General features: G+C 37.9%; 1 protein-coding gene across 2 annotated transcripts in view; it reads left to right on the top strand.

The window, feature by feature from the left end:
- The first annotated feature begins 374 nt into the window (after positions 1-374).
- Positions 375-23,722, top strand: part of LOC128613512 (collagen alpha-6(VI) chain-like) — a 41,925-nt gene continuing 18,577 nt past the window's right edge. For both annotated transcript variants that reach the window (XM_053634364.1, XM_053634354.1), the window contains exons 1-17: positions 375-556; positions 8,772-8,859; positions 9,769-10,377; positions 10,490-11,074; positions 11,203-11,832; positions 12,106-12,714; positions 12,832-13,389; positions 13,481-14,068; positions 15,470-16,045; positions 19,390-19,971; positions 20,156-20,508; positions 20,711-20,789; positions 21,104-21,249; positions 21,695-21,787; positions 22,627-22,680; positions 22,914-22,985; positions 23,100-23,126. In XM_053634364.1, coding sequence (XP_053490339.1) covers positions 8,784-8,859; positions 9,769-10,377; positions 10,490-11,074; positions 11,203-11,832; positions 12,106-12,714; positions 12,832-13,389; positions 13,481-14,068; positions 15,470-16,045; positions 19,390-19,971; positions 20,156-20,508; positions 20,711-20,789; positions 21,104-21,249; positions 21,695-21,787; positions 22,627-22,680; positions 22,914-22,985; positions 23,100-23,126 — 5,637 coding nt within the window. In that variant the 5' untranslated portion in view covers positions 375-556; positions 8,772-8,783. The remainder of the gene's footprint in view (positions 557-8,771; positions 8,860-9,768; positions 10,378-10,489; positions 11,075-11,202; positions 11,833-12,105; positions 12,715-12,831; positions 13,390-13,480; positions 14,069-15,469; positions 16,046-19,389; positions 19,972-20,155; positions 20,509-20,710; positions 20,790-21,103; positions 21,250-21,694; positions 21,788-22,626; positions 22,681-22,913; positions 22,986-23,099; positions 23,127-23,722) is intronic.

Here is a 23,722-nt window from a genome sequence, read left to right as displayed (position 1 = left end):
GTGTAAATAAAGTAGATACCATGTTGACATATTTGTTTATAATGTGGTAGCCTATATTTGGCATTTTCAAAGGGTAAAAATAACCCTGAAAATATTAACCCATTTATGAAATAATTTTTTATTATTATTTTATTTTTATTTATTGTTTAAAATAAATAAATAAAACCACCCTTTGGGTTTAAAAACAACCAATTTACTGGGTTCAAATGAACAACCCAACTTGATGGGTTAGTTTAACCCAAAGTATGTCCTGTCCTATATTCACCCAGATGATGGGTTAAACATAACTCAGTTTAGTAGACTTATGAGTCACTGTCTCTCAGTTTTATTGGTTGTGTTGCCGTTACGTTTCTTGAAAAGAAAAGGAAAAAAAGAAACGCTCGTCTTTATAGTGCGCTGCTCCTCTCACTTTGCCAGTGGTCTCTGTAAACCCGAGCCTTTCGCCACACTGAATACGTTAAAATATTAAACGATGCATGTGTTTTATGAGTAAATACATGGATTACATCCGACCTTTCTGCAGTGTTCAGGATCCAGCTGCTGCTCCCTGCCTCATGTAAGTCCCTGCCTCACAATTCATGTACAATCAGCTGCCAGAAAAGATTTAGCACACTCTCATTATTCACACTGAAACTGATGAGTAGGCTACTGTAGGTGCGCAATAGCAAATTAAATAAATGAAGTCTAAATATGGTCGTGTATATTTTAGGTTGTAATTAAGAGAGTGATCAGAACACAGAGATAAACCAAAAATATACAATGAAATGTGTTTTAAAATATCCTCGGTTAAAGATGTTTACAACACGAAGATTACCTGCGTTTTAGTAATAACGGAGAGTAAAGTATATACTTTTATATTATAGTATATATTATATACTATAATAAGCAGATTTGACAAGAAGTCTAAAACACAAAAAAATGGTTGCAAAGAAAAAAATATCTTTCATGTCTACTTCAGCTGTAAAGTCAATGAGAGTGAGAGAGTTTCTTTGTTTGTTTGTTTGTTTGTTTGTTTTGTTATAGCCTACGCATTCAGAAGTCTGAATTTCAAACCTTTCAAATCTTTACTATGGTCCAAAACTGACAGTTATAGCAGATTTGGATACTTTCCTACAACTAATTCTGGATTTGTATACAGTTTTTGAAATCATTATTATTATTATTATTATTATTATTATTATTATTATTATTACATCTCTGTGAAAAGAAGAATTGACAAAGATCCTGAGCTAGCATTTAAGAAGTAGCTGTGATACTTTTTAAATGTGCATTCCTCTTGTAGATTGCTAAGCACTGATCACTCACTTCATGACCTTAACTATATCAACATGCAAAAAAATGGTCTGCAAATGCGCTGCAGTAGTTTACATACTGTAGATCTGCATGTTTGTCTGCCCAGAGGTGTGGATGTACAGTGGATATAAAAACTCTAAATGTCAGATCTTTTATATATATATATATATATATATATATATATATATATATATATATATATATATATATATATATATACTTCAATTGAATTTTATTTGTATAGCACTTTTTACAATGGTCATTGTCTCAAAGCAGCTTTACAGAAACATATAAACACGGGATACAGATTTTAAATGTGTGAATTTATCCCAATTGGGCAAGCCGGTGGCAACGGTGGCAAAGAAAAACTCCCTAAGATGTTAAGAGGAAGAAATATTGAGAGGAACCAGACTCAGAAGGGAACCCATCCTCATCTGGGTTACAATGGATAGTGTGAAAGTAAAGGAAAGTTCATTATGGTTTTATATGAAGTCTGTTTGTTGAACTAGTCCACTGTTCAAAGGAGACCCGAGTGCAAAACTGCATGTTTTAATTGCAGTCCCGGGGCCTTAGAAGCAACCGTCGTCCCAGCAACCACAGTGAGTGTGTCCATCTGAAATTGGAGCTGGAGTTGGAGAGCACCATCCAGTGGTAGGCATCCAAACAGATCAGGCAGGTCCAGAGAGCAGAAAGGATCAGGATCACTAGCATCTCCATAAAACTGTGTGTGGCTCAACAGAAGGAGAGAGGGAGAGATTGTTAAGTAAGAGACAGAAAGAAAGTGTACTCATGCTAAGCTTGAGTAAACAAATATGTTTTAAGCCTAGACTTAAACACTGAGACTGTGTACTGTAAAACCAGATAAGTTCATTTAATTAAAAAAATTTGAGGAAACTAATTACCTCAAGTTGATAAATCAATTTCTTTAAGCCAAATACACTTAAATATAACAAGTTTGAGTTAAATTTTTGTTATATTTAAGTGTATTTGGCTTAAAGAAATTGATTTATCAACTTAAAAAAATTGAGGTAATTAGTTTACTCAAATTATTTGAGTTAAATGAACTATCCAGTTTTACAGTGTGTCTGAGTCCCGAACACTAATTGGAAGGCTATTCCATAACTGTGGAGCTTTGTAAGAGAAAGCTCTTCCCCCTGCTGTAGCCTTCATTATTCGAGGTACCGACAAATAGCCTGCATCTTTTGATCTAAGTAGGTGTGGCGAATCATAGAAAACCAAAAGTTTGCAGATACTGTGGTGCGAGACCGTTTAGTGCTTTATAAGTTAATAATAGTATTTTATAATCAATGCGTGATTTCACTGGGAGTCAATGCAGTGTTGATAAGATCAGGGTGATGTGGTCATATCTTCTGGTTCTAGTTAGGACTCTAGCAGCTGCATTCTGGACTAACTGGAGTTTGTTTATGCTCCTACTGGAACATCCAGACAATAAGACATTACAGTAATCTAGTCTAGAGGTGACGAAAGCATGAACTAATATTTCTGCATCATGTAGTGACGTTATATTACTTATCTTAGCAATATTTCTGAGATGAAAGAAGGCTATCCTAGTAATATTATCTACATGAGCATCAAATGATAGACTGGAGTCAATAATCACTCCAAGGTCTTTTACTGCTGCACATGACAAAACGGAAAGACCATCCAGAGTTACTATGAGATCAGAAAGCTTACTTCTAGCTACACATGGTCCTAGTACAAGTACTTCTGTCTTATCAGAATTAAGTGAGAGGAAGTTAATAAGCATCCACCGTCTAATGCCTTTAACACATTCCTCAACTTTATTAAGCTTCTCTCTGTCATCTGGCTTTGCTGAAACATACAGCTGTGTATCATCAGCATAATAGTGGAAACTAATTCCAAATTTTCTTGACATCTTCTTGGTTTCATCCGACTACTGAAGTCATAGTCCTCAAAGAGCTTACAAAGCATGTACAGGATCTCACTGTCGAAAGGTATAGATCAGGAGAGGGGTACAAAAGTATTTTGATAACATTAGTACCATGGATCACCGTGAAGGTCATCGTCTAGAAGCAGAGAAAATGGGGCTCCATGGTGACGTTACAAAGAACAGAACGTTACTCAAAAACTGATAAATGGACAAAAGAAAAACTTATCAGGGAGTCTGCCAAGAGACATATAGCAACATTTAAGGCGCTGCTGGAATATAACAATAATCTCCAGTATTGTTTCATATTGTTGAAGCCCTATCGCACCAAAAAATCCCACCTAACTTTTGCCAAAACATACATACAGTCACCCCAAACCCTGTGGCAAAATTTGTTATGTTCTGATGAGACGAAAGTAGAATCTTTTGGGCATAATTCTAAAAGATACAGTTGTGGTCGGAAGTTTACATACACTCATCATGAACATGAATGTCATGGCAATATTGGGCTTTCAGTAATTTCTTTGAACTGTTCTTTTTCCGGGGCAGAACGATTATACAACATACATACAATGAAAAATAAAAACAAGAATTTGGTTCACAACTTTTAATTTATTTGTGGTTTTATATAGTCAATACTAGGTCAAAATTATACATACAGGGTCAAAAGTATACATACAGCACACCCAATATTTAGTTGAATGTCACTTAGCAAGTTTCACTTCGAGCAGGCGCTTTTGGTAGCCATCAACCAGCTTCTGGCAGAATTCTGGTTGGATATTTGACCACTCTTCTTGGCAGAATTGGGAAAGGTCAATAACATTTGTTAGTTTCCTGGCCCTGACTCGACTTTTAAGCACAGTCCACAAATTTTCGATAGGGTTGAGATCAGGACTTTGGGAAGACCATTCCAAAAGCTTAATGTTAGCCTGCTTTATCAATTCCACAACCAGCTTTGATGTGTGTTTGGGGTCATTGTCCTGTTGGAACACCCAGTTGTGTCCAAGTTTCAACCGTCTGGCTGATGGTTTGAGATTATGTTAAATAATTCTAAGGTAGTCCTCCTTCTTCATTATTCCATCCACTTAGTGCAATGCACCAGTTCCAGCCCCAGAGCATAATGCTACCACCATGAACTGATGATCTTGGAATCTGCAATTGTTTAGAAATGGCTCCAAGTGACATTTTTGACTTGTGTAAATCCACCATCCTCTTTTTCAGATCTCCACTGTGCTCCTTGGACTTTCCCATAGTACTGTGTGTTGGTCAATCTAGTGAGTGCTGTCAAACAAACCCTTTTTATGTTGGCACAGAGAAGTTGCCAGCTGTAGTCAATCATTATCACGAACAAGAAATTAAGAGGCATTGGTCTTGGGAAATTAAAGGACATTTAGGAGCTTTCAGCACCACTGAATTAATAATTTAGGTGTTTGAATGTATATATTTGACCCTGTATGTATAATTTTGGTCCTGTGTTGATTACAGAAAGCCCCAAATGAATTAAAACTGATGAGTGTATGTAAACTTTCGACCGCAACTGTATGTTTGGAATAAAAATGACAGTTTATCACCCAAAAAACACCATCCCTGTGGCTAAGCATTGTGATTGCAACATCACAACATCCCTCTTGTTTGGGACATAAGTCAAATAGAGGGAATCATGGGTAGCTCCAAAATCCTAATCTGGTTTGGCAGAAAACCTGCAGGTCTCTGTTAGAAGCTGAAGATGATGAAAAAGTTCACCTTCCAGCACAATAATCCAAATCCAAGTCAACAAAGGAATGGCTTCAGAAGAAGAAAATCAAAGTTTTGTAATGCAGTCAGAGCCCAGCTCTACATCCTAACAAAAACCTGTGAAATGATTGAGGGCTGTGCACAGGACCTCCCCTAGCAATTTGATAGATCCAGATTTTTGCTAGAAAAATATTAATAAAAATGCCAAATCAAAACTAGACTGTTAACCAAAAAGACTGTGTGTATTACAGGCAAACGGTGGTTTAACAAAGTATTAGCTAAAGGTTCTGTACAATTCTAAGTTTTTTTCTTTGTCTTCTTTTTATCCCCTTAAAAGATTTCGATTTCATGATTGGTTTTTCACTTGAATTTTGCTGGTTGCTATATTGCATGATTTATCTTGGTTTCATTTTTTACATCACAAAAACCTGAAGTTTTAACAGAGGTGTGTACTTTTTATATCCACTGCAAAATGATTCAATTAATGGTACACCGTATGTGGTGGCATTTACTGCTTCGGTTTCACATTTAAACCTGGCTCAGCTGTGCACTGCTTTCTAAAGTACTTATGACTTTAGAAGTGACCACAATAAACTCTGTGAACCAAATCTGTGAGGATTTTTCACACTCTATCTTCTCTGTTTTAACTTGGGATTCACACATTATTTAGACCTTAATGCATTCACGCATTGTAAGAACTGTGAGGGAAAACATATAACACTTTATTTCCTGTAGTTTATTCTACACTGTCACTGAAATTGAAGTGAAGTTTTTTTGCTAGAGAAACGCCTTTATGGGATCCCCAGAGGGACTAGTAAAGAACCCTTGAGGGTACTACATTTTCTAAGAGTGCATAATTGCATATGTGAATGTAAGCAACATGATCAGGACCTAGAATATTTCAATTGTTTAGTCAAACATGCCATCTTGAAACAGTTATAACCCCATTGCACACTAAACTTTCCTGCATTCATTTCACTTCAGTTTGTTTAGCTTTCAGTCAGGGCAGAAATACACTTTTATTCTTCACTGGGTTTTTGTCTGTAGTGCATTTTCAGAGTTTCATTATTCTTGCTAGGATTTACCATGTGTTAATGATAAGCCCCTGAAATGGTAAAATCTTCATTCCTATGGATTTCTTTTTGTTTTCCGCCATTAATGATGTCACATTGAAGTGCACTAAAAAATCATTTTATCAGCAATGATATGATGAGTGCCATGTGGTTAAATCTGTTTATTAATTTTTAAAAAAATTCCTTCAATAAATATGCTGACACTAGAATAGATTTTTCCTTTGGGCTTTCTGTCTGGATATCCTAAAGCACAGGATAATAAAAATGAATACAATATAGCTTAACAAATGGTAACAGATGTGTCCATTTTGGTTTCATTTTTAACTGACTGACAAAAGAAAAAGACAAAAAGGATGGTAATTAGACAGGTCTGAAAGGAGTTTCATAGACTGAATGCTCAGAATTGTCTGGAAAATTTTGTTATGACAAATTTGCCCAGTCTTGGCCCTTGGTCCCAGTTTTTATTTCAATGTAGGAGAATTCCTAGAAGGCATGGAGTGACATATATTCACTGTGCACTTTAATAGGAACACCTGTACACATGCTCATTTATGCAGTTGTCCAGACATTCAATCATGTGGCAGCAGCGCAATGCATAAAATTACTCAGATACAGGTCAAGAGCTTTAGTTAATGTTCACATCAATTTTTCCACCCACAGAACTATCACTCACTCAATGTTTGATGTTGTTGTTGTTTGCATCATTCTGTGTAAACTCTAGAAACTGTTGTGCATGAAAATCTGAGGAGATCACCAGTTTCTGAAATACATGTTTATCTGGTACCACCAACCATGCCATGGTTAAAGTCAGAGAGCTAACTTTTTATTTAAAGAGCAGGGATCTATCAAAGTCTGATCTTCACAACACGTGTTTGTGGAAGTGTATCATGGCACGAACAAAGGAGATTTCTGAGGACCTCAGAAAAAGAGTTGTTGATGCTCATCAGGTTGGAAAAGGTTAAAAACCATCTCTAACGAGTTTGGATTCCACCAATCCACAGTCAGACAGATTGTGTACAAATGAAGGAACTTCAAAACCATTATTACCTTCCCCAGGAGTGGTCAACCAACAGAGATGACTCCAAGAGCAATAGTCCGTGAGGTCACAAAGGAACCCAGGGTAACTCCAAAGCAACTAAAGGCTGCTCTCACATTGGCTAATCTTTAATGTTCATGAGTCCACCATCAGGAGAACACTGAACAACAATGTTGTGCATGACAGGTTTACAAGGGGAAAGCCACTGCTCTCCAAAAAGAACATTTCTTCCCATCTGCAGTTTACTAAAGATCATGTGGACAAGTCAGAAGGCTATTGGAAAAATGTTTTGTGGACAGATGAGAGCAAAATAGAACTTCTGGGTTTAAATGAGAAGGGTTATGCTTGGAGAAAGGAAAACACTGCATTCCAGCATAAGAACCTTAACCCATGTGAAAAATAATTTTTCCTGTGCCATTCTGCTTCATTACACATCACTTTATTTATGGACTTTAATGTTGTAAATTCTTTATATTTCCGGATTTCTTAAGTTAATACTGATGGCTGATGAAAATTTAATTTGAATAGCCTCATTGGAAATATATTTACTGAAAAAAATGTTGACGAGTTCAATACTTGTTTCTCCCACTGTATATACAGTGCTGTGCAAAAGTCTTAGGCACAGAAATGCTGTAGAGCAAAGATTCCTTCGAAATTATGAAATTAAAGGTTTCTACATTAAAAAAAATACAGTAAAGAGCAGTAAACAGTAGTAAATGTAACAAAGACAATTGTGACAAAAAATTTTTTTTTAAATAGTAGTCTCCAGTACAATTTGTGCAGCATCTTGCAGAACCAGCCACAGTTCTTATGGAGACTTTGACTGTTGCATTTGCTTCTTCATAATGTTTTTGTCTGAAAAGTGATCTCTTACATAATATGCTGCTTTCTTCAATTACATACAACATTTTTCTGTAAGATCTAATTATGTGCTAGAAAACTAATGTTTGGGATTCTAAAATGTTTTTGTACTGACTCGATAATGTAGAGGTCATAAAATAAAAAAATCTATAACAAAGTTCGTGCTAAATAAAAGGGTGCCTAAGACTTTTTCACAAAAAAAAAATATATATATATATATATATATATATATATATATATATATATATATATATATATATATATATGTGTGTGTGTGTGTGTGTGTGTGTGTGTGTGTGTGTGTGTGTGCAAAAGTCTTAGGCACCCTTTTATTTAGTATGAACTTTGTTTTATATATATATATACCTTTGGTAAAATATGAGCAAATAAGGCTGTGAAAAGATAACAGTTCTGAATCTTCTTCTCCTATAATGCCTGTTGAGGTTAGAGAATACATGGCAAGGGAGCAGAGATCATTCCTCCATATAGAATCTCTCCAGATCCTTCACATTTTGAGGTCCACGCTATATTCCTTGGTCTATTCCCATTGTTATGAAGGACTAAAGGAATTTGGCCTGTGTGTTACCTCATATTTATACCCCTATGAATCAGGAAGTCATGGTTGAACAATTTCCTGTTTTTGGTCACCCAGTTGTGCTGAAAGTATTAATGGGAATATACTTCAAATATATTTTTCTCATATGAATTCATAGGGGTGCCAGTAATTGTGGCACACATATATTTAACAAAGATCTTTTTTATATATATAAATCTGTGATTTGTTTGCAATTGCAATTGTTTGCATGGGAGCAGAGTATGTATATACTGTATATATATTTGTAATTGTTCTGTATTTGTCCATTAGATCACTGAAGCCATGGGTAAACTAAAAGGACTGCTACCCCTCTTTATTTTAACATCAAGTTACCTTTTGTGCAGTGCACAAAAAACAGGTTTGTACAGTTCACACAGTTGAATCCCATGTTAAAGTAGACTCAATTATTTTAAAAATCTATTATTTCTGGGAGGGCACAGTGGCTAAAGCCGGGTTCACACTGTATGATTTTGGCCACGATTTGGTCGTCTGAGACAAATTTTGAGAACCTAAAATATTCCTGTAATCCTAGGCCAAAGTCTGTAGTCTTTGATAGCTAGTTTGACATGTTCCTCGACAGCCGATTAATGGCCGTTGCGATCAAATTTTTCCTCCAATTAAATTCTGGCAGTGTCAGAAGATTTGAGGCACAGTCCTGTAGTGTGGCTTTTTCTACTCCGTTCGAGTTTTCTTGCGTGCATCCATTTTTCACGTCTTGACAGTCGTACACGCTGACATTAATGACAACAGAGATTCTACAGTGTGACTTGGATTACAGCGAGAATCATGTTCATACAGTCTGACAAGCAACAGTCACAAAGGACTATTAAAAATCACACAGTGTGCACCCAGCTTTAGTGGTTAGCAAGTTTGCCTCACACCTCCAGGGTTTTTGGTTTGATTCCCACCGCTGCCCTGTGTGTGCGGAGTTTGCATGTTCTCCCTGTGCCTCAGGGGCTTCCTCTGGGTAATCCACTTCCTCCCTCATTCCAAAGACATGCATGATAGACTGATTGTCGTGTCTGTAGTGTATGAATGGATGTGTGAATGTGTATGTGATTGTGGCCTAAGATGGATTGACACCCCATCCAGGGTGTTCCTTGCTCCGTGTCCCATGTCCCCAGGGATAGGCTCCAGGTTCCCCACGACCCTGTAGGATAAGTGGTACAGAAAATGGATGGATGGATTATTTACTGGACCTGAACAGTGCATATGGCTGATATTTACAAACTGTACATGTGACCTGATTTTTTTCCCCCTTTGCCAGTATGCACACAGGAAGCATTAGCTGATATTGTCTTCCTGGCGGATGGGTCTTGGAGTATTGACACAGAAAACTTCCAGAAGATGCGTGACTTTCTTCTCACTTTGGTGAACAGTTTCGATGTGAGTCCTGACAAGGTTCAAATCGGCTTGGTGCAGAACAGCAATTCACCACATACTGAATTCTACCTTAACAGCTTTGAAACCAAGCAAAAGCTTCTTGACTACATCACAAATCTCCCATACCGAGGAGGTGGCACCAAGACTGGATTTGGTTTAAACTTCTTGCTGAAGCAGCACTTTGTGAAAGAAGCAGGAAGTCGTGCTAAAGATGGGGTGCCTCAAATTGCCGTGGTTATCACAGATGGACAGTCACAAGACAATGTGGAACCACATGCACAGGACCTGAAACACCAGGGAATCATACTTTATGCCATTGGTATTAAAGATGCTGATATGGAGCAGCTGAAGGAAATTGCTACTAAGCCACATGACCAACACATCTACAGTGTGTCTGATTTCACAGCTTTGCAAGGAATCTCCCAGAGTTTCATCCAGGTGCTTTGTACAACTTTCCAGGAAGCCAAAGATCAAGTGTCTCAGGTGCCAAAAGGTAAAGTAGAACTTTTTTTACAAGGTTGTAATTAAATCTCAGTCAGTATACAAAGGACAGTTAACCAGTTAAATAAATAATGTGCCTTGCCTTCATGTGTTTTTATTTCTAGGGTGCAAGGCTAATTTGGCTGACATTGTGTTCCTTTTGGATAGCTCTAGTCGCAATGGTGATGCAGACTTCCTGGTTGTGAAGCAGTTTCTTCACACCTTCATAGAGGGTCTTGATGTTAAGCCTGATAAAGTCAGAGTAGGAATGGTACAGTTTAGTAATGATCCTCAACAAGAATTCCTGTTGGGGGAGTATGCAGACAAGAATGACCTGCTGGAGAAGGTAGACAAACTCACCTACCTAACAGGAGGCACTGAAACCGGAAAAGCTCTTCGCTTTATACTAAATAATTACTTCATAGAATCAGCTGGCAGTCGGATCAATCAAAATGTGCCTCAGATTGCTGTGGTGATCACAGACGGTGACTCCAATGATGACATGGAGATTGCAGCCATGGAGCTACGGAGAAAGGGGGTGTTAATCTTTGCCATTGGGGTTGGTGCAGCCAGCTTTACAGACCTGCAGTCCATTGCTAATGAACCATATCACCGTTTTGTACTGAGTTTCACTGAATATGAGGAGCTGCTGAAAGCAACCACCAACGTAGTAGACAAAGTATGTATTTCTGTCGAGGCCCAGCAAGAAGGTAATGTTGTACTCACTATCTCAAATATACAGTCTCAATCATTATACACTTTAATTATGTATTTTGAAATAGTGAAGTCCCCCACTACTGAAACCACTTATATCACTTTTATACTATCTATATTTCAGCTCTAGCTCCAAAATATGCAGATGTGTTTGTGTTGGTAGACAGCACTGTTGAACAGACCCAAAATGTGACAGAGTTCCTCAATCGCCTAGCCAATCAACTTAACGTGGCGAGTACATCTCATCGGATGGCTTTGGCTCAGTTTGGTGAAGAGGTTTCAGTGGAATTTCGTTTTGATGCTTACGAAACTAAAACTGAAGCACTTGCACTTATCCGCAAATTCCAACTCAGAGGTACTGGGCAGCGCAAACTTGGAAAGGCGATAGATTATGTGCGGACTCACCTCCTCAACACTGAAGTAGGCAGCCGAATTGCTCAGGGCTATAAGCAGTACCTGTTGGTGGTAAGCAGAGGAGAATCGGATGACAATATACTTACAGCAGTTCGTGCATTAAAGGATGATGGTGTGATGCTTATCAACATTGACCTAAGTGAAGAGCTAGACTTTCCATTCACTGCACAAAGTCACCCTGCTCCACCTCGTGGAGCTGCTCCACCTGACGTATCTTTCAGCCTTGTTCCTCCTCAGTGGTTACCTACAATTGTCTATTCTACAACTGGAAATTTTAAACAAATATCAGACAATGTGATGACTATCATGGATACTAGGGATGAGTTTATGGCAGCTGAGGGTAAGTTTGTCATTATGATTAACTTGAAAACTGGGAATTTCGCTGTTTGACAATACAAAATACAAAGTACAGCCACAAAACATTATGTCTAAAGAAAACTTTAATATTTCCTTTTTCTGCATGAATGGAAGAATTTATCTCTTTAGCATTCTCTAACTCTGTTTGATTACCTGGGATTGGTTTAGGGACTGAAATTAAATACAGTATAAACATGAAGAAGATTCATATTATAATGTCTTACAAATTATTTCTGTTTCTTTGTTTTCTTCACAGACTGCAAGTTAGTGGCTGATATTGTGTTTATTGTGGATGTGTCGGACAGTACTACAAGTCCAGGCCTGGTCCGTGATTTCCTCTACCACATTATTAATGCCTTGCCGATAGAATCTGACAGTGTGCGTGTGGGAATTGTGTTGTACCGTGAAACACCCTCAGCTGATTTTTACTTAAACACATTTAATAAGAAGTCTGAGATTTTGCAGTACATTAAACGATTGCTGTTTGGGGGTGGAGAGTCCAAAACTAGCAGGGCTCTGAAGTTTGCAAGAGAGAAGGTGTTTGCCAAAGAGATGGGCAGCCGACGTGCCACAGGGGTGCAGCAGATTGCTGTGGTAATAACAGAGGTTAAGTTCCTGGATAATGTCTCATCTGAAGAAGCTAGTAAGTTACTATACTCTGGAGTCCAGGTCTACGCTCTTGGAGTCTCGAATGATAATGAGGAGCAGCTGAAACAGATTGCATCTTATCCTCCAACAAAATTTGTGTTCAGTCTCCAGAGCTTTTCTAATCTTGATAAAGTGGAGAAAATTATGCAGAAGACTATTTGTCACAATATGGTCCATTCAGCTGTTTTGAAGTCAAGGAAATATGATTTAAAGCAAGGTAGAATGTTTCACTGTCACTACTAATATAGCAAAACAATTAAATTTACAATTGAATAAGATTGATTTTTATTGCACTTATGTCAATCTGATAGATCTTTTTAACATTCACTTTCAGGATGCTTACAAACAGAAAAAGCAGACATCTATTTCCTAATTGACGACTCCAGTAGTATTAAAAACCAGTTTGAGGAGGAAAAAGAGTTCATTCTAGACATTCTGTCGATGTTTACTATTGGACCAAAACAGGTTCGTGTGGGTGTGGTGAAATTTGCAGATGAACCCACACTAGAGTTTAGACTGAATGCATATAATGACAAAATCTCTCTTGAAAGAGCTGTGAAGAACATTAAACATGGTGCTGGAGATACATATATAGGAAAAGCCCTGTCTAACATGACAAAATACTTTGAGGAGGCCGAAAAGTCACAAAGCACTAAGGTTCGCAAAATTCTCATCATTATAACTGATGGAAAATCTTGGGATAGTGTGAACGAACCAGCAGCACAGTTAACAGCACAGGGGGTGTCCACCTATGCTATTGGCGTGAAAGATGCAAACGAGACAGAGCTCCTGCAGATAACAGGTGACCCAGAGAAGACATTCTTTGCAACCAACTTTCATGCACTGAGACACCTGAAGGATGAAATTGTAACTCATATTTGCTTAGAAGAGGGTAAGTGTTTAAAATGTGTTTTTAGTGTTTTCCCCCAAAAAAATATTTAACAAGGATTATGCTGATGCACGCTTTTCTTTCCATTTCATAGCCTGCAAGAGCATGTGGGCAGATGTCATCTTTTTAGTTGAAGGCTCAGGAAGCACTGCCCCTGAGGACTTCTCAAAGATAAAGGAATTCATGAATACTGCAGTGTCCAAGTTTCTAATTGGCAAAAATAGTGTACAGGTTGGAGTTGTGCAGTTCAGCTCATACTCAAAGGCTGAATTTGCCCTCAACAAGTTTTCTGATAAAAGCCAGATCCAGCAGGCTATTAATGAAATGCAGCAGCAGGAGCAGCCCATTAAGAATATGAAGCAACTAGAAGAAGGCACTCAGACTGGGGCTGCGCTCAATTTTGTGTCAGCGTACTTTGATCCATCAGAAGGGGGTCGTTCCAATGCCCCACAGTTCCTCATCATGATCACGAATGGCAGGTCGATGGATGACATTGCTCAGCCTGTACAAGCCCTCAGAAATAAGAGCATTACAATATACTCCATAGGAATGGGTGATTTTAATAGCACACAACTGAAAGATATCAGCGGAACTCAGGAATTTGTTTTTCTTGACAGACATGATGATATGTTGAATTTCTTAGATAAAGTCTTCTTACTCAAGATCTGCAAATCTGCTGACAGTAAGCCATACTAATATCATTTTATGTACACAATATTATAGTAAAATGCTAGCTCTATGTGTGAGCACCATTTTCGTATATACCATGAGCCAAAACATTATGACCACAAATGGAGTGAATAACGTTGATTATGTCGTAACAATGTTGCATGTCAAAGTGTGGGATATATTAGATGGTAAGCAAACAGTCCTTTCCCCATATTTGACATGTTGGATGCAGGAGAAACAGGTAGGTATGAAGACCTGAGTGACTTTGACAAGGGCCAAATCATAATGGACAGACAACTGGGTCAGAGTGTTTCTGAAACGGCAAGCCTTGTAGTCCCGCTCAACAGTGGGGAGCACCTACTGACAGTGGTCTGAGGATGGACAAACCACAAACATGGTGACAGGGTGCCTAAGGTTCATTGATTCGTAAGGGCAATGAAGGCTATCCCATACTGAATGGGAATACCTAAACATTGTTATGGACCCCTTCGTGGCAGTAGTAATCAATGGCAGTGGGCTCTTTCAGCAAGATACTGCACCTTGCCACGTTGCATACATCGGGTCTCATTTATCAAGCTGGACAATGCAGGGTTTATGCATAAATTGTTTGTGTGAGCATTTACACAAGAGATTTGGTATTCAAGAAAATCTTGTAAATTCAGAAAATAAAAATTTGTTTTCTATTCCTGCTCATAAGTGTGTGTAAATTTACACATAAGAAGAATCAAATCATTTGCATGGATTACTGCACTGCACTGGTCTGTCTGCGCGTAACCATAAGCCATAAACAAGTGCCTCAGCTGACAGAGGATTTAGTGCCCACTTGTTTGCAATTGTTTGATATCTATGAGAGCAGAGCATTTTTGTGATTTTTTTTAAACAAAAGACGAAAAGGTTAAACAATAAAGACAAATCTTCACATCCTTTGGTTATATTTACCAAGGCTGCCAATATTAGTGGAAGGCATTGTATATGTGCAAAAATAGCTTTTGTATAAAGAAGATAACCATCATCTTTCAAAGTAATATATGACATTTGAGCATGGTTTGTCTCTTTGTTGCGCAGCACTCAATAACTGAACAGACGTGTTAGCTCAGGACTTTACAGCCTTCCAGAACTGCTCAAGGCTGTGGTGATTTCATTAGGCTACTAGTATACTAGAAAAAAGACAACTAAATTTGACAGAAAATATACCACAAACAAAAATAATAAATATGTACATCTTTAGTTAAGACAAATTATGAACTTGAGCTAAGATGAGGAACTGTCAGAGCCAGAATTTAGATGGAGATTGTGCTATACCTGTTAAACTGGAAATTTCTTTTAGCATTTCCATTTTTAAATATTTGGGAAAATATTTTTTATGTTCTAGTTATAAATTGTCCTAATTTGTCATGATTCTTCCCTTCTTTAGAATGCCAGAAATCACAGGTGGCAGATGTTGTCTTCTTAGTGGATGGTTCCACCAGCATTCTACCTGACAACTTTAAGATTATGAAGTCCTTCATGAACTCAGTAGTGAGCACTACACAGGTTGGACAAGACAATGTCCGTGTTTGCACCATTATCTATTCTACTGATGTTAAGGTCCATTTCCCCCTTAACCAATACTACAGCAAAGAAGAGGTGCAGGAAGCTATCAGTGCTCTGATATATCCCACTGGAGATACCTACACAGCCAAGGCACTAAAATATTCACTGGATTACTTTGATGAAGCCAGAGGTGGGAGAAGTGCAAATGGTGTCCCACAGCTCATGTTTGTCATTACTGATGGTGAGGCTACAGACGCACATTATTTAGAGGGAGCTGCAAATAAGCTTCACGATTATGGAGTTAGAATTTATGGTATTGGGGTCGCAGATGCAAGTATAGATGAATTAGAGAAAATTACCAAAGACAAGAACAAGGTTTTCCATGTTAACAACTTCCAAGCTTTGGAAGACCTTTGGCAGAACATTTCTCGTGAGATCTGCAAGGAAACAAAACCAGGTAAGTATATAATATTTGCATATCAGCAATAAAAGCATTCATCCTATTGCAAATAGTATTTGCCCCATCCTGATTTCCTCTATTTTTGCACATTTGTCATGCTAAATGATTTGGGATCCTGATATAAAATATACTATTATATAAGATGAGGAGAACATGAGGAAACACAAAACAGTTTTTTAAAAACTGTTTCCTTTTGTGAATGCAACAGCTTTCTCACCCACGGGAAAAATTAATTGCCCCTCTAAACTTTATAATCAGTTATGCCACCTTTATCACTAGGAACAGCAACCAAATGTTCAGATCAGTATTTCACATAAAAATAAAGGAATTTTGGCCACTCTTCTTTGAAGACTTGTTTTACTTCTACCGCATTGAGAGTCTTTTGAGCATGAACTGCCTGTTTAATTAGTTACAATTACATTTATATAGTGCTTTTCTAAACAATCAAAGCACTTTACATAGTACGGGGGGATCTCTTCAACCACCACTAGTGTGTAGCATTTCCCTGGATGATGCAATGGCAGCCATAGTGTGCCAGAAAGCCCACCACACACCAGCTATTAGTGGAGAGGAGAGAGTGATGTAGCCAATTCAGAAATGTGGATTATTAGGGAGCTATGATAGATAAGGGCCAATGGGGGAATTTCACCAAGACACCGGGGTATATTATTTTATTTTATTATTTATTTTATTTGTATAGCGCTTTTTACAATAGACATTGTCTCAAAGCAGCTTTACAGAAATATCAACATGGTATACAGATATTAAAGGTGCAAATTTATCCCAACTGAGCAAGCCACTGAGTGGCGACGGTGGCAAGGAAAAACTCCCTAAGATGTTTTAAGAGGAAGAAACCTTGAGAGGAACCCGACTCAGAAGGGAACCCATCCTCATCTGGGTAACAACAGATAGTGTGAAAAAGTTCATTATGGATTTATATGAAGTCTGTATGGCCTTAGGAGCAGCCGTAGTCCCAGCAGTCTGGAATTAGAGAAGATTTGAGCTCCATCCAGAGGCAGAAAGGATCTGGATCTCTAGTATCTCCATAAATTCATGTGGGGCTCGGCGAAAGGAGAGAGGGAGAAAAAAGATTATTATGACTGCGAAGTAGTAGAACAGAATCTAGTCAGGGTAGGCTTGAGTAAACAAATACGTTTTAAGCCTAGACTTAAACACTGAGACTGTGTCTGAGTCCCGAACACTAATAGGAAGACTGTTCCATAACTGTGGGGCTCTATAAGAGAAAGCTCTTCCCCCTGCTGTAGCCTTCACTATTCGAGGTACCGTCAAATAGCCTGCATCTTTTGATCTAAGTAGGCGTGGCGGATTATATAAAACCAAAAGGTCGCTTAGATATTGTGGCGCGAGACCATTTAGTGCTTTATAGGTTAATAAAAGTATTTTATAGTTAATGCGAGATTTTACTGGGAGCCAATGCAGTATTGATAATATCGGTGTGATATGGTCGTACCTTCTAGTTCTAGTTAGGACTCTAGCAGCTGCATTCTGGACTAACTGGAGTTTATTTATATTCCTACTGGAACATCCAGACAGTAAGGCATTACAGTAATCTAATCTAGAGGTGACGAATGCATGAACTAGTATTTCCGCATCATGTAGTGACAATATGTTTCTTATTTTAGAAATATTTCTGAGATGAAAGAAGGCTATCCTAGTAATATTATCTACATGAGCATCAAATGATAGGCTGGAGTCAATAATCACTCCAAGGTCTTTAACTGCTGCACATGATGAAACAGAAAGACCATCCAGAGTAACCATGTGATCAGAAAGATTACTTCTAGCTACACGTGGGCCTAATAAAAGTATTTCTGTTTTATCAGAATTAAGTAGAAGGAAGTTAGTTAACATCCAATGTCTAATGTCCTTTACACAATCCTCAGCTTTACTAAGCTTCTGTCTGTCCTCTGGCTTCGCTGAAACATACAACTGTGTATCATCAGCATAACAGTGGAAGCTAATTCCATGTTTACGAATAATTTGACCTAGGGGTAGCATATATAAAGTAAAGAGCAGTGGGCCTAAAACAGAACCCTGTGGAACTCCAAAAGTAACCTCAGTACGCATGGAGAATTCACCATTTACATCTACGAACTGATAACGATCGGTCAGATAAGACCTGAGCCAGGAGAGGACTGTTCCCTTAATACCAACAACATTTTCTAATCTATCAAGGAGAATAGTGTGATCTATAGTATCAAAAGCTGCACTAAGGTCGAGTAACACAAGCAGAGAGACACAACCCTGATCGTAGGTCAGTAGAAGGTCATTTACTACTTTAACTAATGCTGTCTCTGTGCTATGATGAGGTCTAAACCCTGACTGATACATTTCATGAATGTTATTCCTATCTAAGTACGAGCATAACTGCTTTGCTACAACCTTTTCTAAAATCTTAGAGATGAAGGGGAGATTTGATATTGGTCTATAGTTGGACAATTGAGACGGGTCAAGATCAGGTTTTTTAATCAAGGGTTTAATAACTGCTAATTTAAGTGATTTAGGTACATAGCCAGTGCTTAGGGAAGAATTGATTATATTTAGAAGTGGTTCAATTACTCCTGGACAAATCTGTTTAAACAAACATGTAGGTACGGGATCTAGTATGCAAGTTGATGAATTGGCTGAAGAGATTAATGTAGCTAGTTCGGTCTCTCTAAGTGAAGCAAAATACTCTAAACATTGATCTGATATTGCTACATTGTCATGTAATGGGTTTGTTACAGTACTGTCCGGTTTTAATTTAATGGCCTGTATTTCACGTCTAATATTTTCAACCTTATCGATGAAAAATTTCATGAAGTATATCCTTACTCTTTTACGATAAGTGTGCTGGGATTTTTAATAACCACAGAGAGTTTAAGGTCAGTAATTCAGGGGTGGACTTGTTCTTGTGCTTGATCATCGTCTTGCTACATAATCCAATTGCACGTGAGCTGCAGATTATGGACTGATGCATGGACATACTACTTCAGGATTTTCTGGCAAAGAGCAGAATTCATGGTTCTGTTAATTATAGCAAGATGCCCAGGCTCTGAAGCAGCAAAGCATCCCATCACCATCACACAATATGATGTTCATAGGATGTTCTTATTGTTGAATGTTACGTTATCTTTACACCAGATTTAACGGGACATGTGTCTTCCAAAAAGTTCCACTTTTAACTCATCAGTCCATTGTACATTATCCAAAAATTTTTTGGTAATTTAGGTAATTAAGTATGACAAATATGCAAGAATGTAAGAAATCCCCAAGGGCCAAAAACTTTTTCATGACACTGTATGGACCGTTGATCTTAGTCTGACCTGAATATTTTTCAGAGTGCCAGAAAGTGGCAGCTGATTTGGTCATTTTGATTGATGGTTCTGAAAAAACCCAAGGAGCTCTATGGAACACCATGCAAAATATTACACTGGGCCTTGTAGACAATCTTCGTATCAAACAAGACCTCTTTAGAGTTGGTGTAGCCCAATTTAGTACAACATACAAAAAGGAATTTTACTTAAATGAATATTACGATGAAAAGGATATGAAGGGGGCCATTAAGAATATGTCCCCAATGGTATCTAAGAGAAACATTGGAGCTGCACTAAATGGAGTACAAGAGTTCTTTAAAACTGATAAAGGGAGCCGCATTGAAGAAAGAATTTCACAAAACCTGCTTCTGATCACTGTTGGGGCATCATCTGATGAGTTCACTGACGCAGCAGATGGGTTAAGAGCCATGGGCATTCAGATGTTTGCAATTGGAACAACTGTGAAAACTGAAACTCAGCTCACTAGCATTACTGGTTCACGTAGTAGGGTTTTTGTACTGGACAGCTTTGACCATCGCACTCTGAATCATACAACACAGATGTTGATAAATGGCATTTGCGATTCCAGCCGAAATGACATAACAAGTGAGTACTGAGAACACAGAATTTCAGAATATTAAATTAATATGCAAGATGCAGGTCATTTGAATAGCATTAACATAACATGTATTAAGCTTTCCTGTGGTAATGAGGTTGAAATATTTAAATCACGTACAAACTCTAATTAATATGTTTCACTAATTAACATAGTACTTGCTTTTTCTTACAGGTTGCATGGTGAATATTGGAGTTGGTTTTGATATATCCCATGGTAGTTCAAGCCCACAGTCACTCTTTAGTAGCCAAAAGAAGCTGCAGGCCTACCTGCCTGAGATTATCAGATACATCTCCACTGTGCACAACTTGTGCTGTCTACCCCAGCAGCCTGTTCTGCAAAGCAACATTGGTTTCCGTTTGGTTGCTAGTGATGGCAAGATACTGTATGACACAGGTTTTGAGCAATACAATGAAGACATAATAAAGAAGGTGATGGCATTGCAGATGACTCAGGGTGTCACCTTCAATACCCAGCTTTTGCGCTCTTTTCAGGATAAGTTTGAAGGCTATAGATCTGGTGTGAAGGTAAGAAATTTATCATCATTGCAGAGGACTGGGTTCATATGCACTAATAGACTTTCATAGTGTAGACTGTATCATTTTACAACTATGTGACAGGTGAATGATATTCTTTAGAATTGTATCATTAGTGATAATTTCATTTTGAAATACACTCTGAACCTGATTAGTGATCAGATATTTAAACTGCACCGGCTGACATGCTCAGGTAGTGATCATTTTCACTGATGGCCTGGATGCATCTGTTGATGACCTCATGGTTGCCTCAAAGAACCTAAGAAGAAGTGGTAGGGGGACGACATCTTTACACATATTGTTATTGTTTACATCTTTTTTTATTATATATGTGTTGTTTAGGGCATGGTGGATTAGTGTGGATTAGTGAGCATGTTTGCCTTGCACCTCTGGAGTTGAGGGTTTGATTTTCCGCCTGTGCCCTGCATTCAATAAGCAATATAACAGTGTGTCTGTGCTAATCATGTAAAGAAGATGCAGTTTAAACTCTATTTTTCTTTTTTATCAGTAACATTTATTGCACCTTTGTGTGCATGTGAGTCTGCAGGACAATAGTGTGTTTTTACTTATTATATTTGTATGACAGGAATCCATGCGCTGATGCCAGTAGCTCTAGAAGGAGTCAAAAGCATCACAGACCTACAGAAGCTGCAGTTTGGACGAGGATTTGACTACAGAGAGCCTCTCATGATTGGCATGCAAAATGTAGCCAGTGCCATGCAGAAGCAGATTGTGAGTCAAATCTCTCAAATGAAAAATGCTGAGGGAATTCACCAGTAGGCTGAGTGCTACAAATTTACAATTATAGGATCAAATTAGGGTAAGATTAGGCTTCTGTGTGACAATATCAGCTGGAAAAACAAAGCCTGACCTTTGGAATCAATTTGGTGAAAATATATTTTTAAAGTTCTTGCCACTAACACATACAAATGAATAGAAGAGTTTGTATAATTGGATCATAATACATGGTAAGGAATATTTATTATTATGACTATTATTATACAAAGCAGCTCGATTCATATCTGAGGTAACTCAAACCTTCTTTGCTGGGAGAATAGAAAAATCAAAGTACATAATGTTGGATTTCTGGTTTCAGCAGATGTAGATTGTGTAGAGCATTAAGTTGTGTAAAACTGTGTATATATCCACAGGTCTTTTCCTTTATAATTCTTTCTAGGTTGCTGTGGTCTCACGAGAGTGCTGTAATGTAATGTGTAAATGCACTGGTCATGAAGGGGTGCGAGGACCTCAAGGACCTCCGGGGACAAAGGTATCACATCATATCATAGATGATCATATACTTTTTATGTATTTTAAAATTAGTTTATTTGTAAACACATAAAGGTAGTATAGAACAAAGTTATATGTAACACAGCCTTATAGGAGCATGGTACAGAATTATTTCTGAGGTGATTGTTTAGAGCAGAGGTTCTCAACCATTTGCAACTTAATAACCCCCCCCCCCACACACACACACACACCCTTCCCTATCATGTGGCATATTTATATAGTCGGTAAAGGGGTCTGAAAACTCGTTAAGTTGGCAACACTGGTCTGCACTGACAGCTAGATAAAAGGCAGGCTTAGCTCCGCCTCTCCCCAGCAAAAAGAAAATGCAGAGGGAGAGAGAACGCTGGGTTTTTCATTTATGCACATTCTATTTGAAAAGCAATAAAATACACAGAGCACCCAAATGATGCCCTGTCTGTTGTTTTCTTTAAAAAATTTGTGCCCACCCTTCCGATCTCTCCACGCACCCCCAACCCCCCACCCGAGGGGGGCATGCCCCCCTAGTTGAAAACCACTGGTTTAGAGGAATCATCTCTCAAGTATATCAGTAAGGGGGACCAGATATCTAGAAATGTGAGTTAAAAGATTAATCCAGTACAAAGGATTTTTTAGTTATATCTTAGCAATTTAGTAATATAATAACTTTTCGCCAGTGTTCATGGTGTTAGAGCTTTTGGGGTATTTGAAGTGATGATAAATTACAGAGTGTTGTGATCATATGTTACAGTGATCATATACTGTTTGATACAAGGCAAAATGCACACTGAGTGAAAACACAGGAACCTTTCATTAAATTGGATGTCTGTTACTACTTAACAGGGCTCTCTTGGACAGGAAGGATATCTTGGATTTCCTGGAGAAGAAGGACAACCTGTGAGACTATAATCAATATATCTTACATGTATCTCATTTTCAGTTTCAAATGCACAGCACACACCCACTTTAGCACTGTGTGGTCATGTAACTACAGTAAATAAATATCTGAAAGCATCTGTTCCCCTTCTTTCTTTTTATAAACCACAAAATATCAGATGTAAAAACAACACCATTAAAATCTTCCCTTAAACAGTTCTTTAATTCTTTGTGAATTCACTGTGACATTGCAGGGGGAGAGAGGGCCACCGGGTCTAAATGGAACCCAGGGACATCAAGGCTGCCATGGGAAAAGAGGTCTAAAGGTAGCAGTAGTTCTCATTAGTGCATGCTTCTTCTTCAACTCAGAAACATGATCATGTTTGATTTTTACCTAAAAAAAAAAAAAAACAACAACTTTGTTTTATAATCTTTCACAGGGTAACATAGGCTACAGGGGTGATATAGTAAGTACTGAATTATTTCACATGTAACTATGGTTTACTGTTATTACCAACTTGTGGACAATAATAGATTTGTCAACATAAAAACTGCTGCTGAAAACATATCAACTGCAATAATTAATATTTATATTTACACAACAAACCATTAAAATCAGGCCAAAACTGATGGTAACAGTGCTACTGTCAAACTTTAATCCTTTTGACTGGGTAAAAGAGGATATTCTTTACCCTCTTTTACCCAGTAAAAAGGATTAAAGTTTGAGATTGACAAGGAGATTGTAATGATTATTCCTGTATAAAATCGGTAAACTGATGTTTTTGTTAATGGACTGTGTTTGGTCAATGATTAGAGTGCTGGAATATTGTTCAGAAGATTGTGAATTCAAATCTCAGCACCTTCAAGCTGCCACTGTTGGGTTGTCAAGCAAGACCATCTTAACCATAACTGCTCTATCTCAATTTGGTTAAGAGCATCTACCAAATATGTAAATGTATATTGTTCTGAAAAAGAAAGTTTTTGTTTAATATATGTATCTCTATTGAATCTATATAAACTATATGGCCAAAGGTTTGTAGACACCTGACCATCACACCCATAT

Source organism: Ictalurus furcatus, chromosome 1 (genome assembly GCF_023375685.1).
Source record: "Ictalurus furcatus strain D&B chromosome 1, Billie_1.0, whole genome shotgun sequence".
NCBI classification, from domain to species: domain Eukaryota; kingdom Metazoa; phylum Chordata; class Actinopteri; order Siluriformes; family Ictaluridae; genus Ictalurus; species Ictalurus furcatus.
The sequence above is the reverse complement of the archived record's forward strand: the minus strand, read 5'-3'. Positions and strand labels throughout refer to the sequence as shown.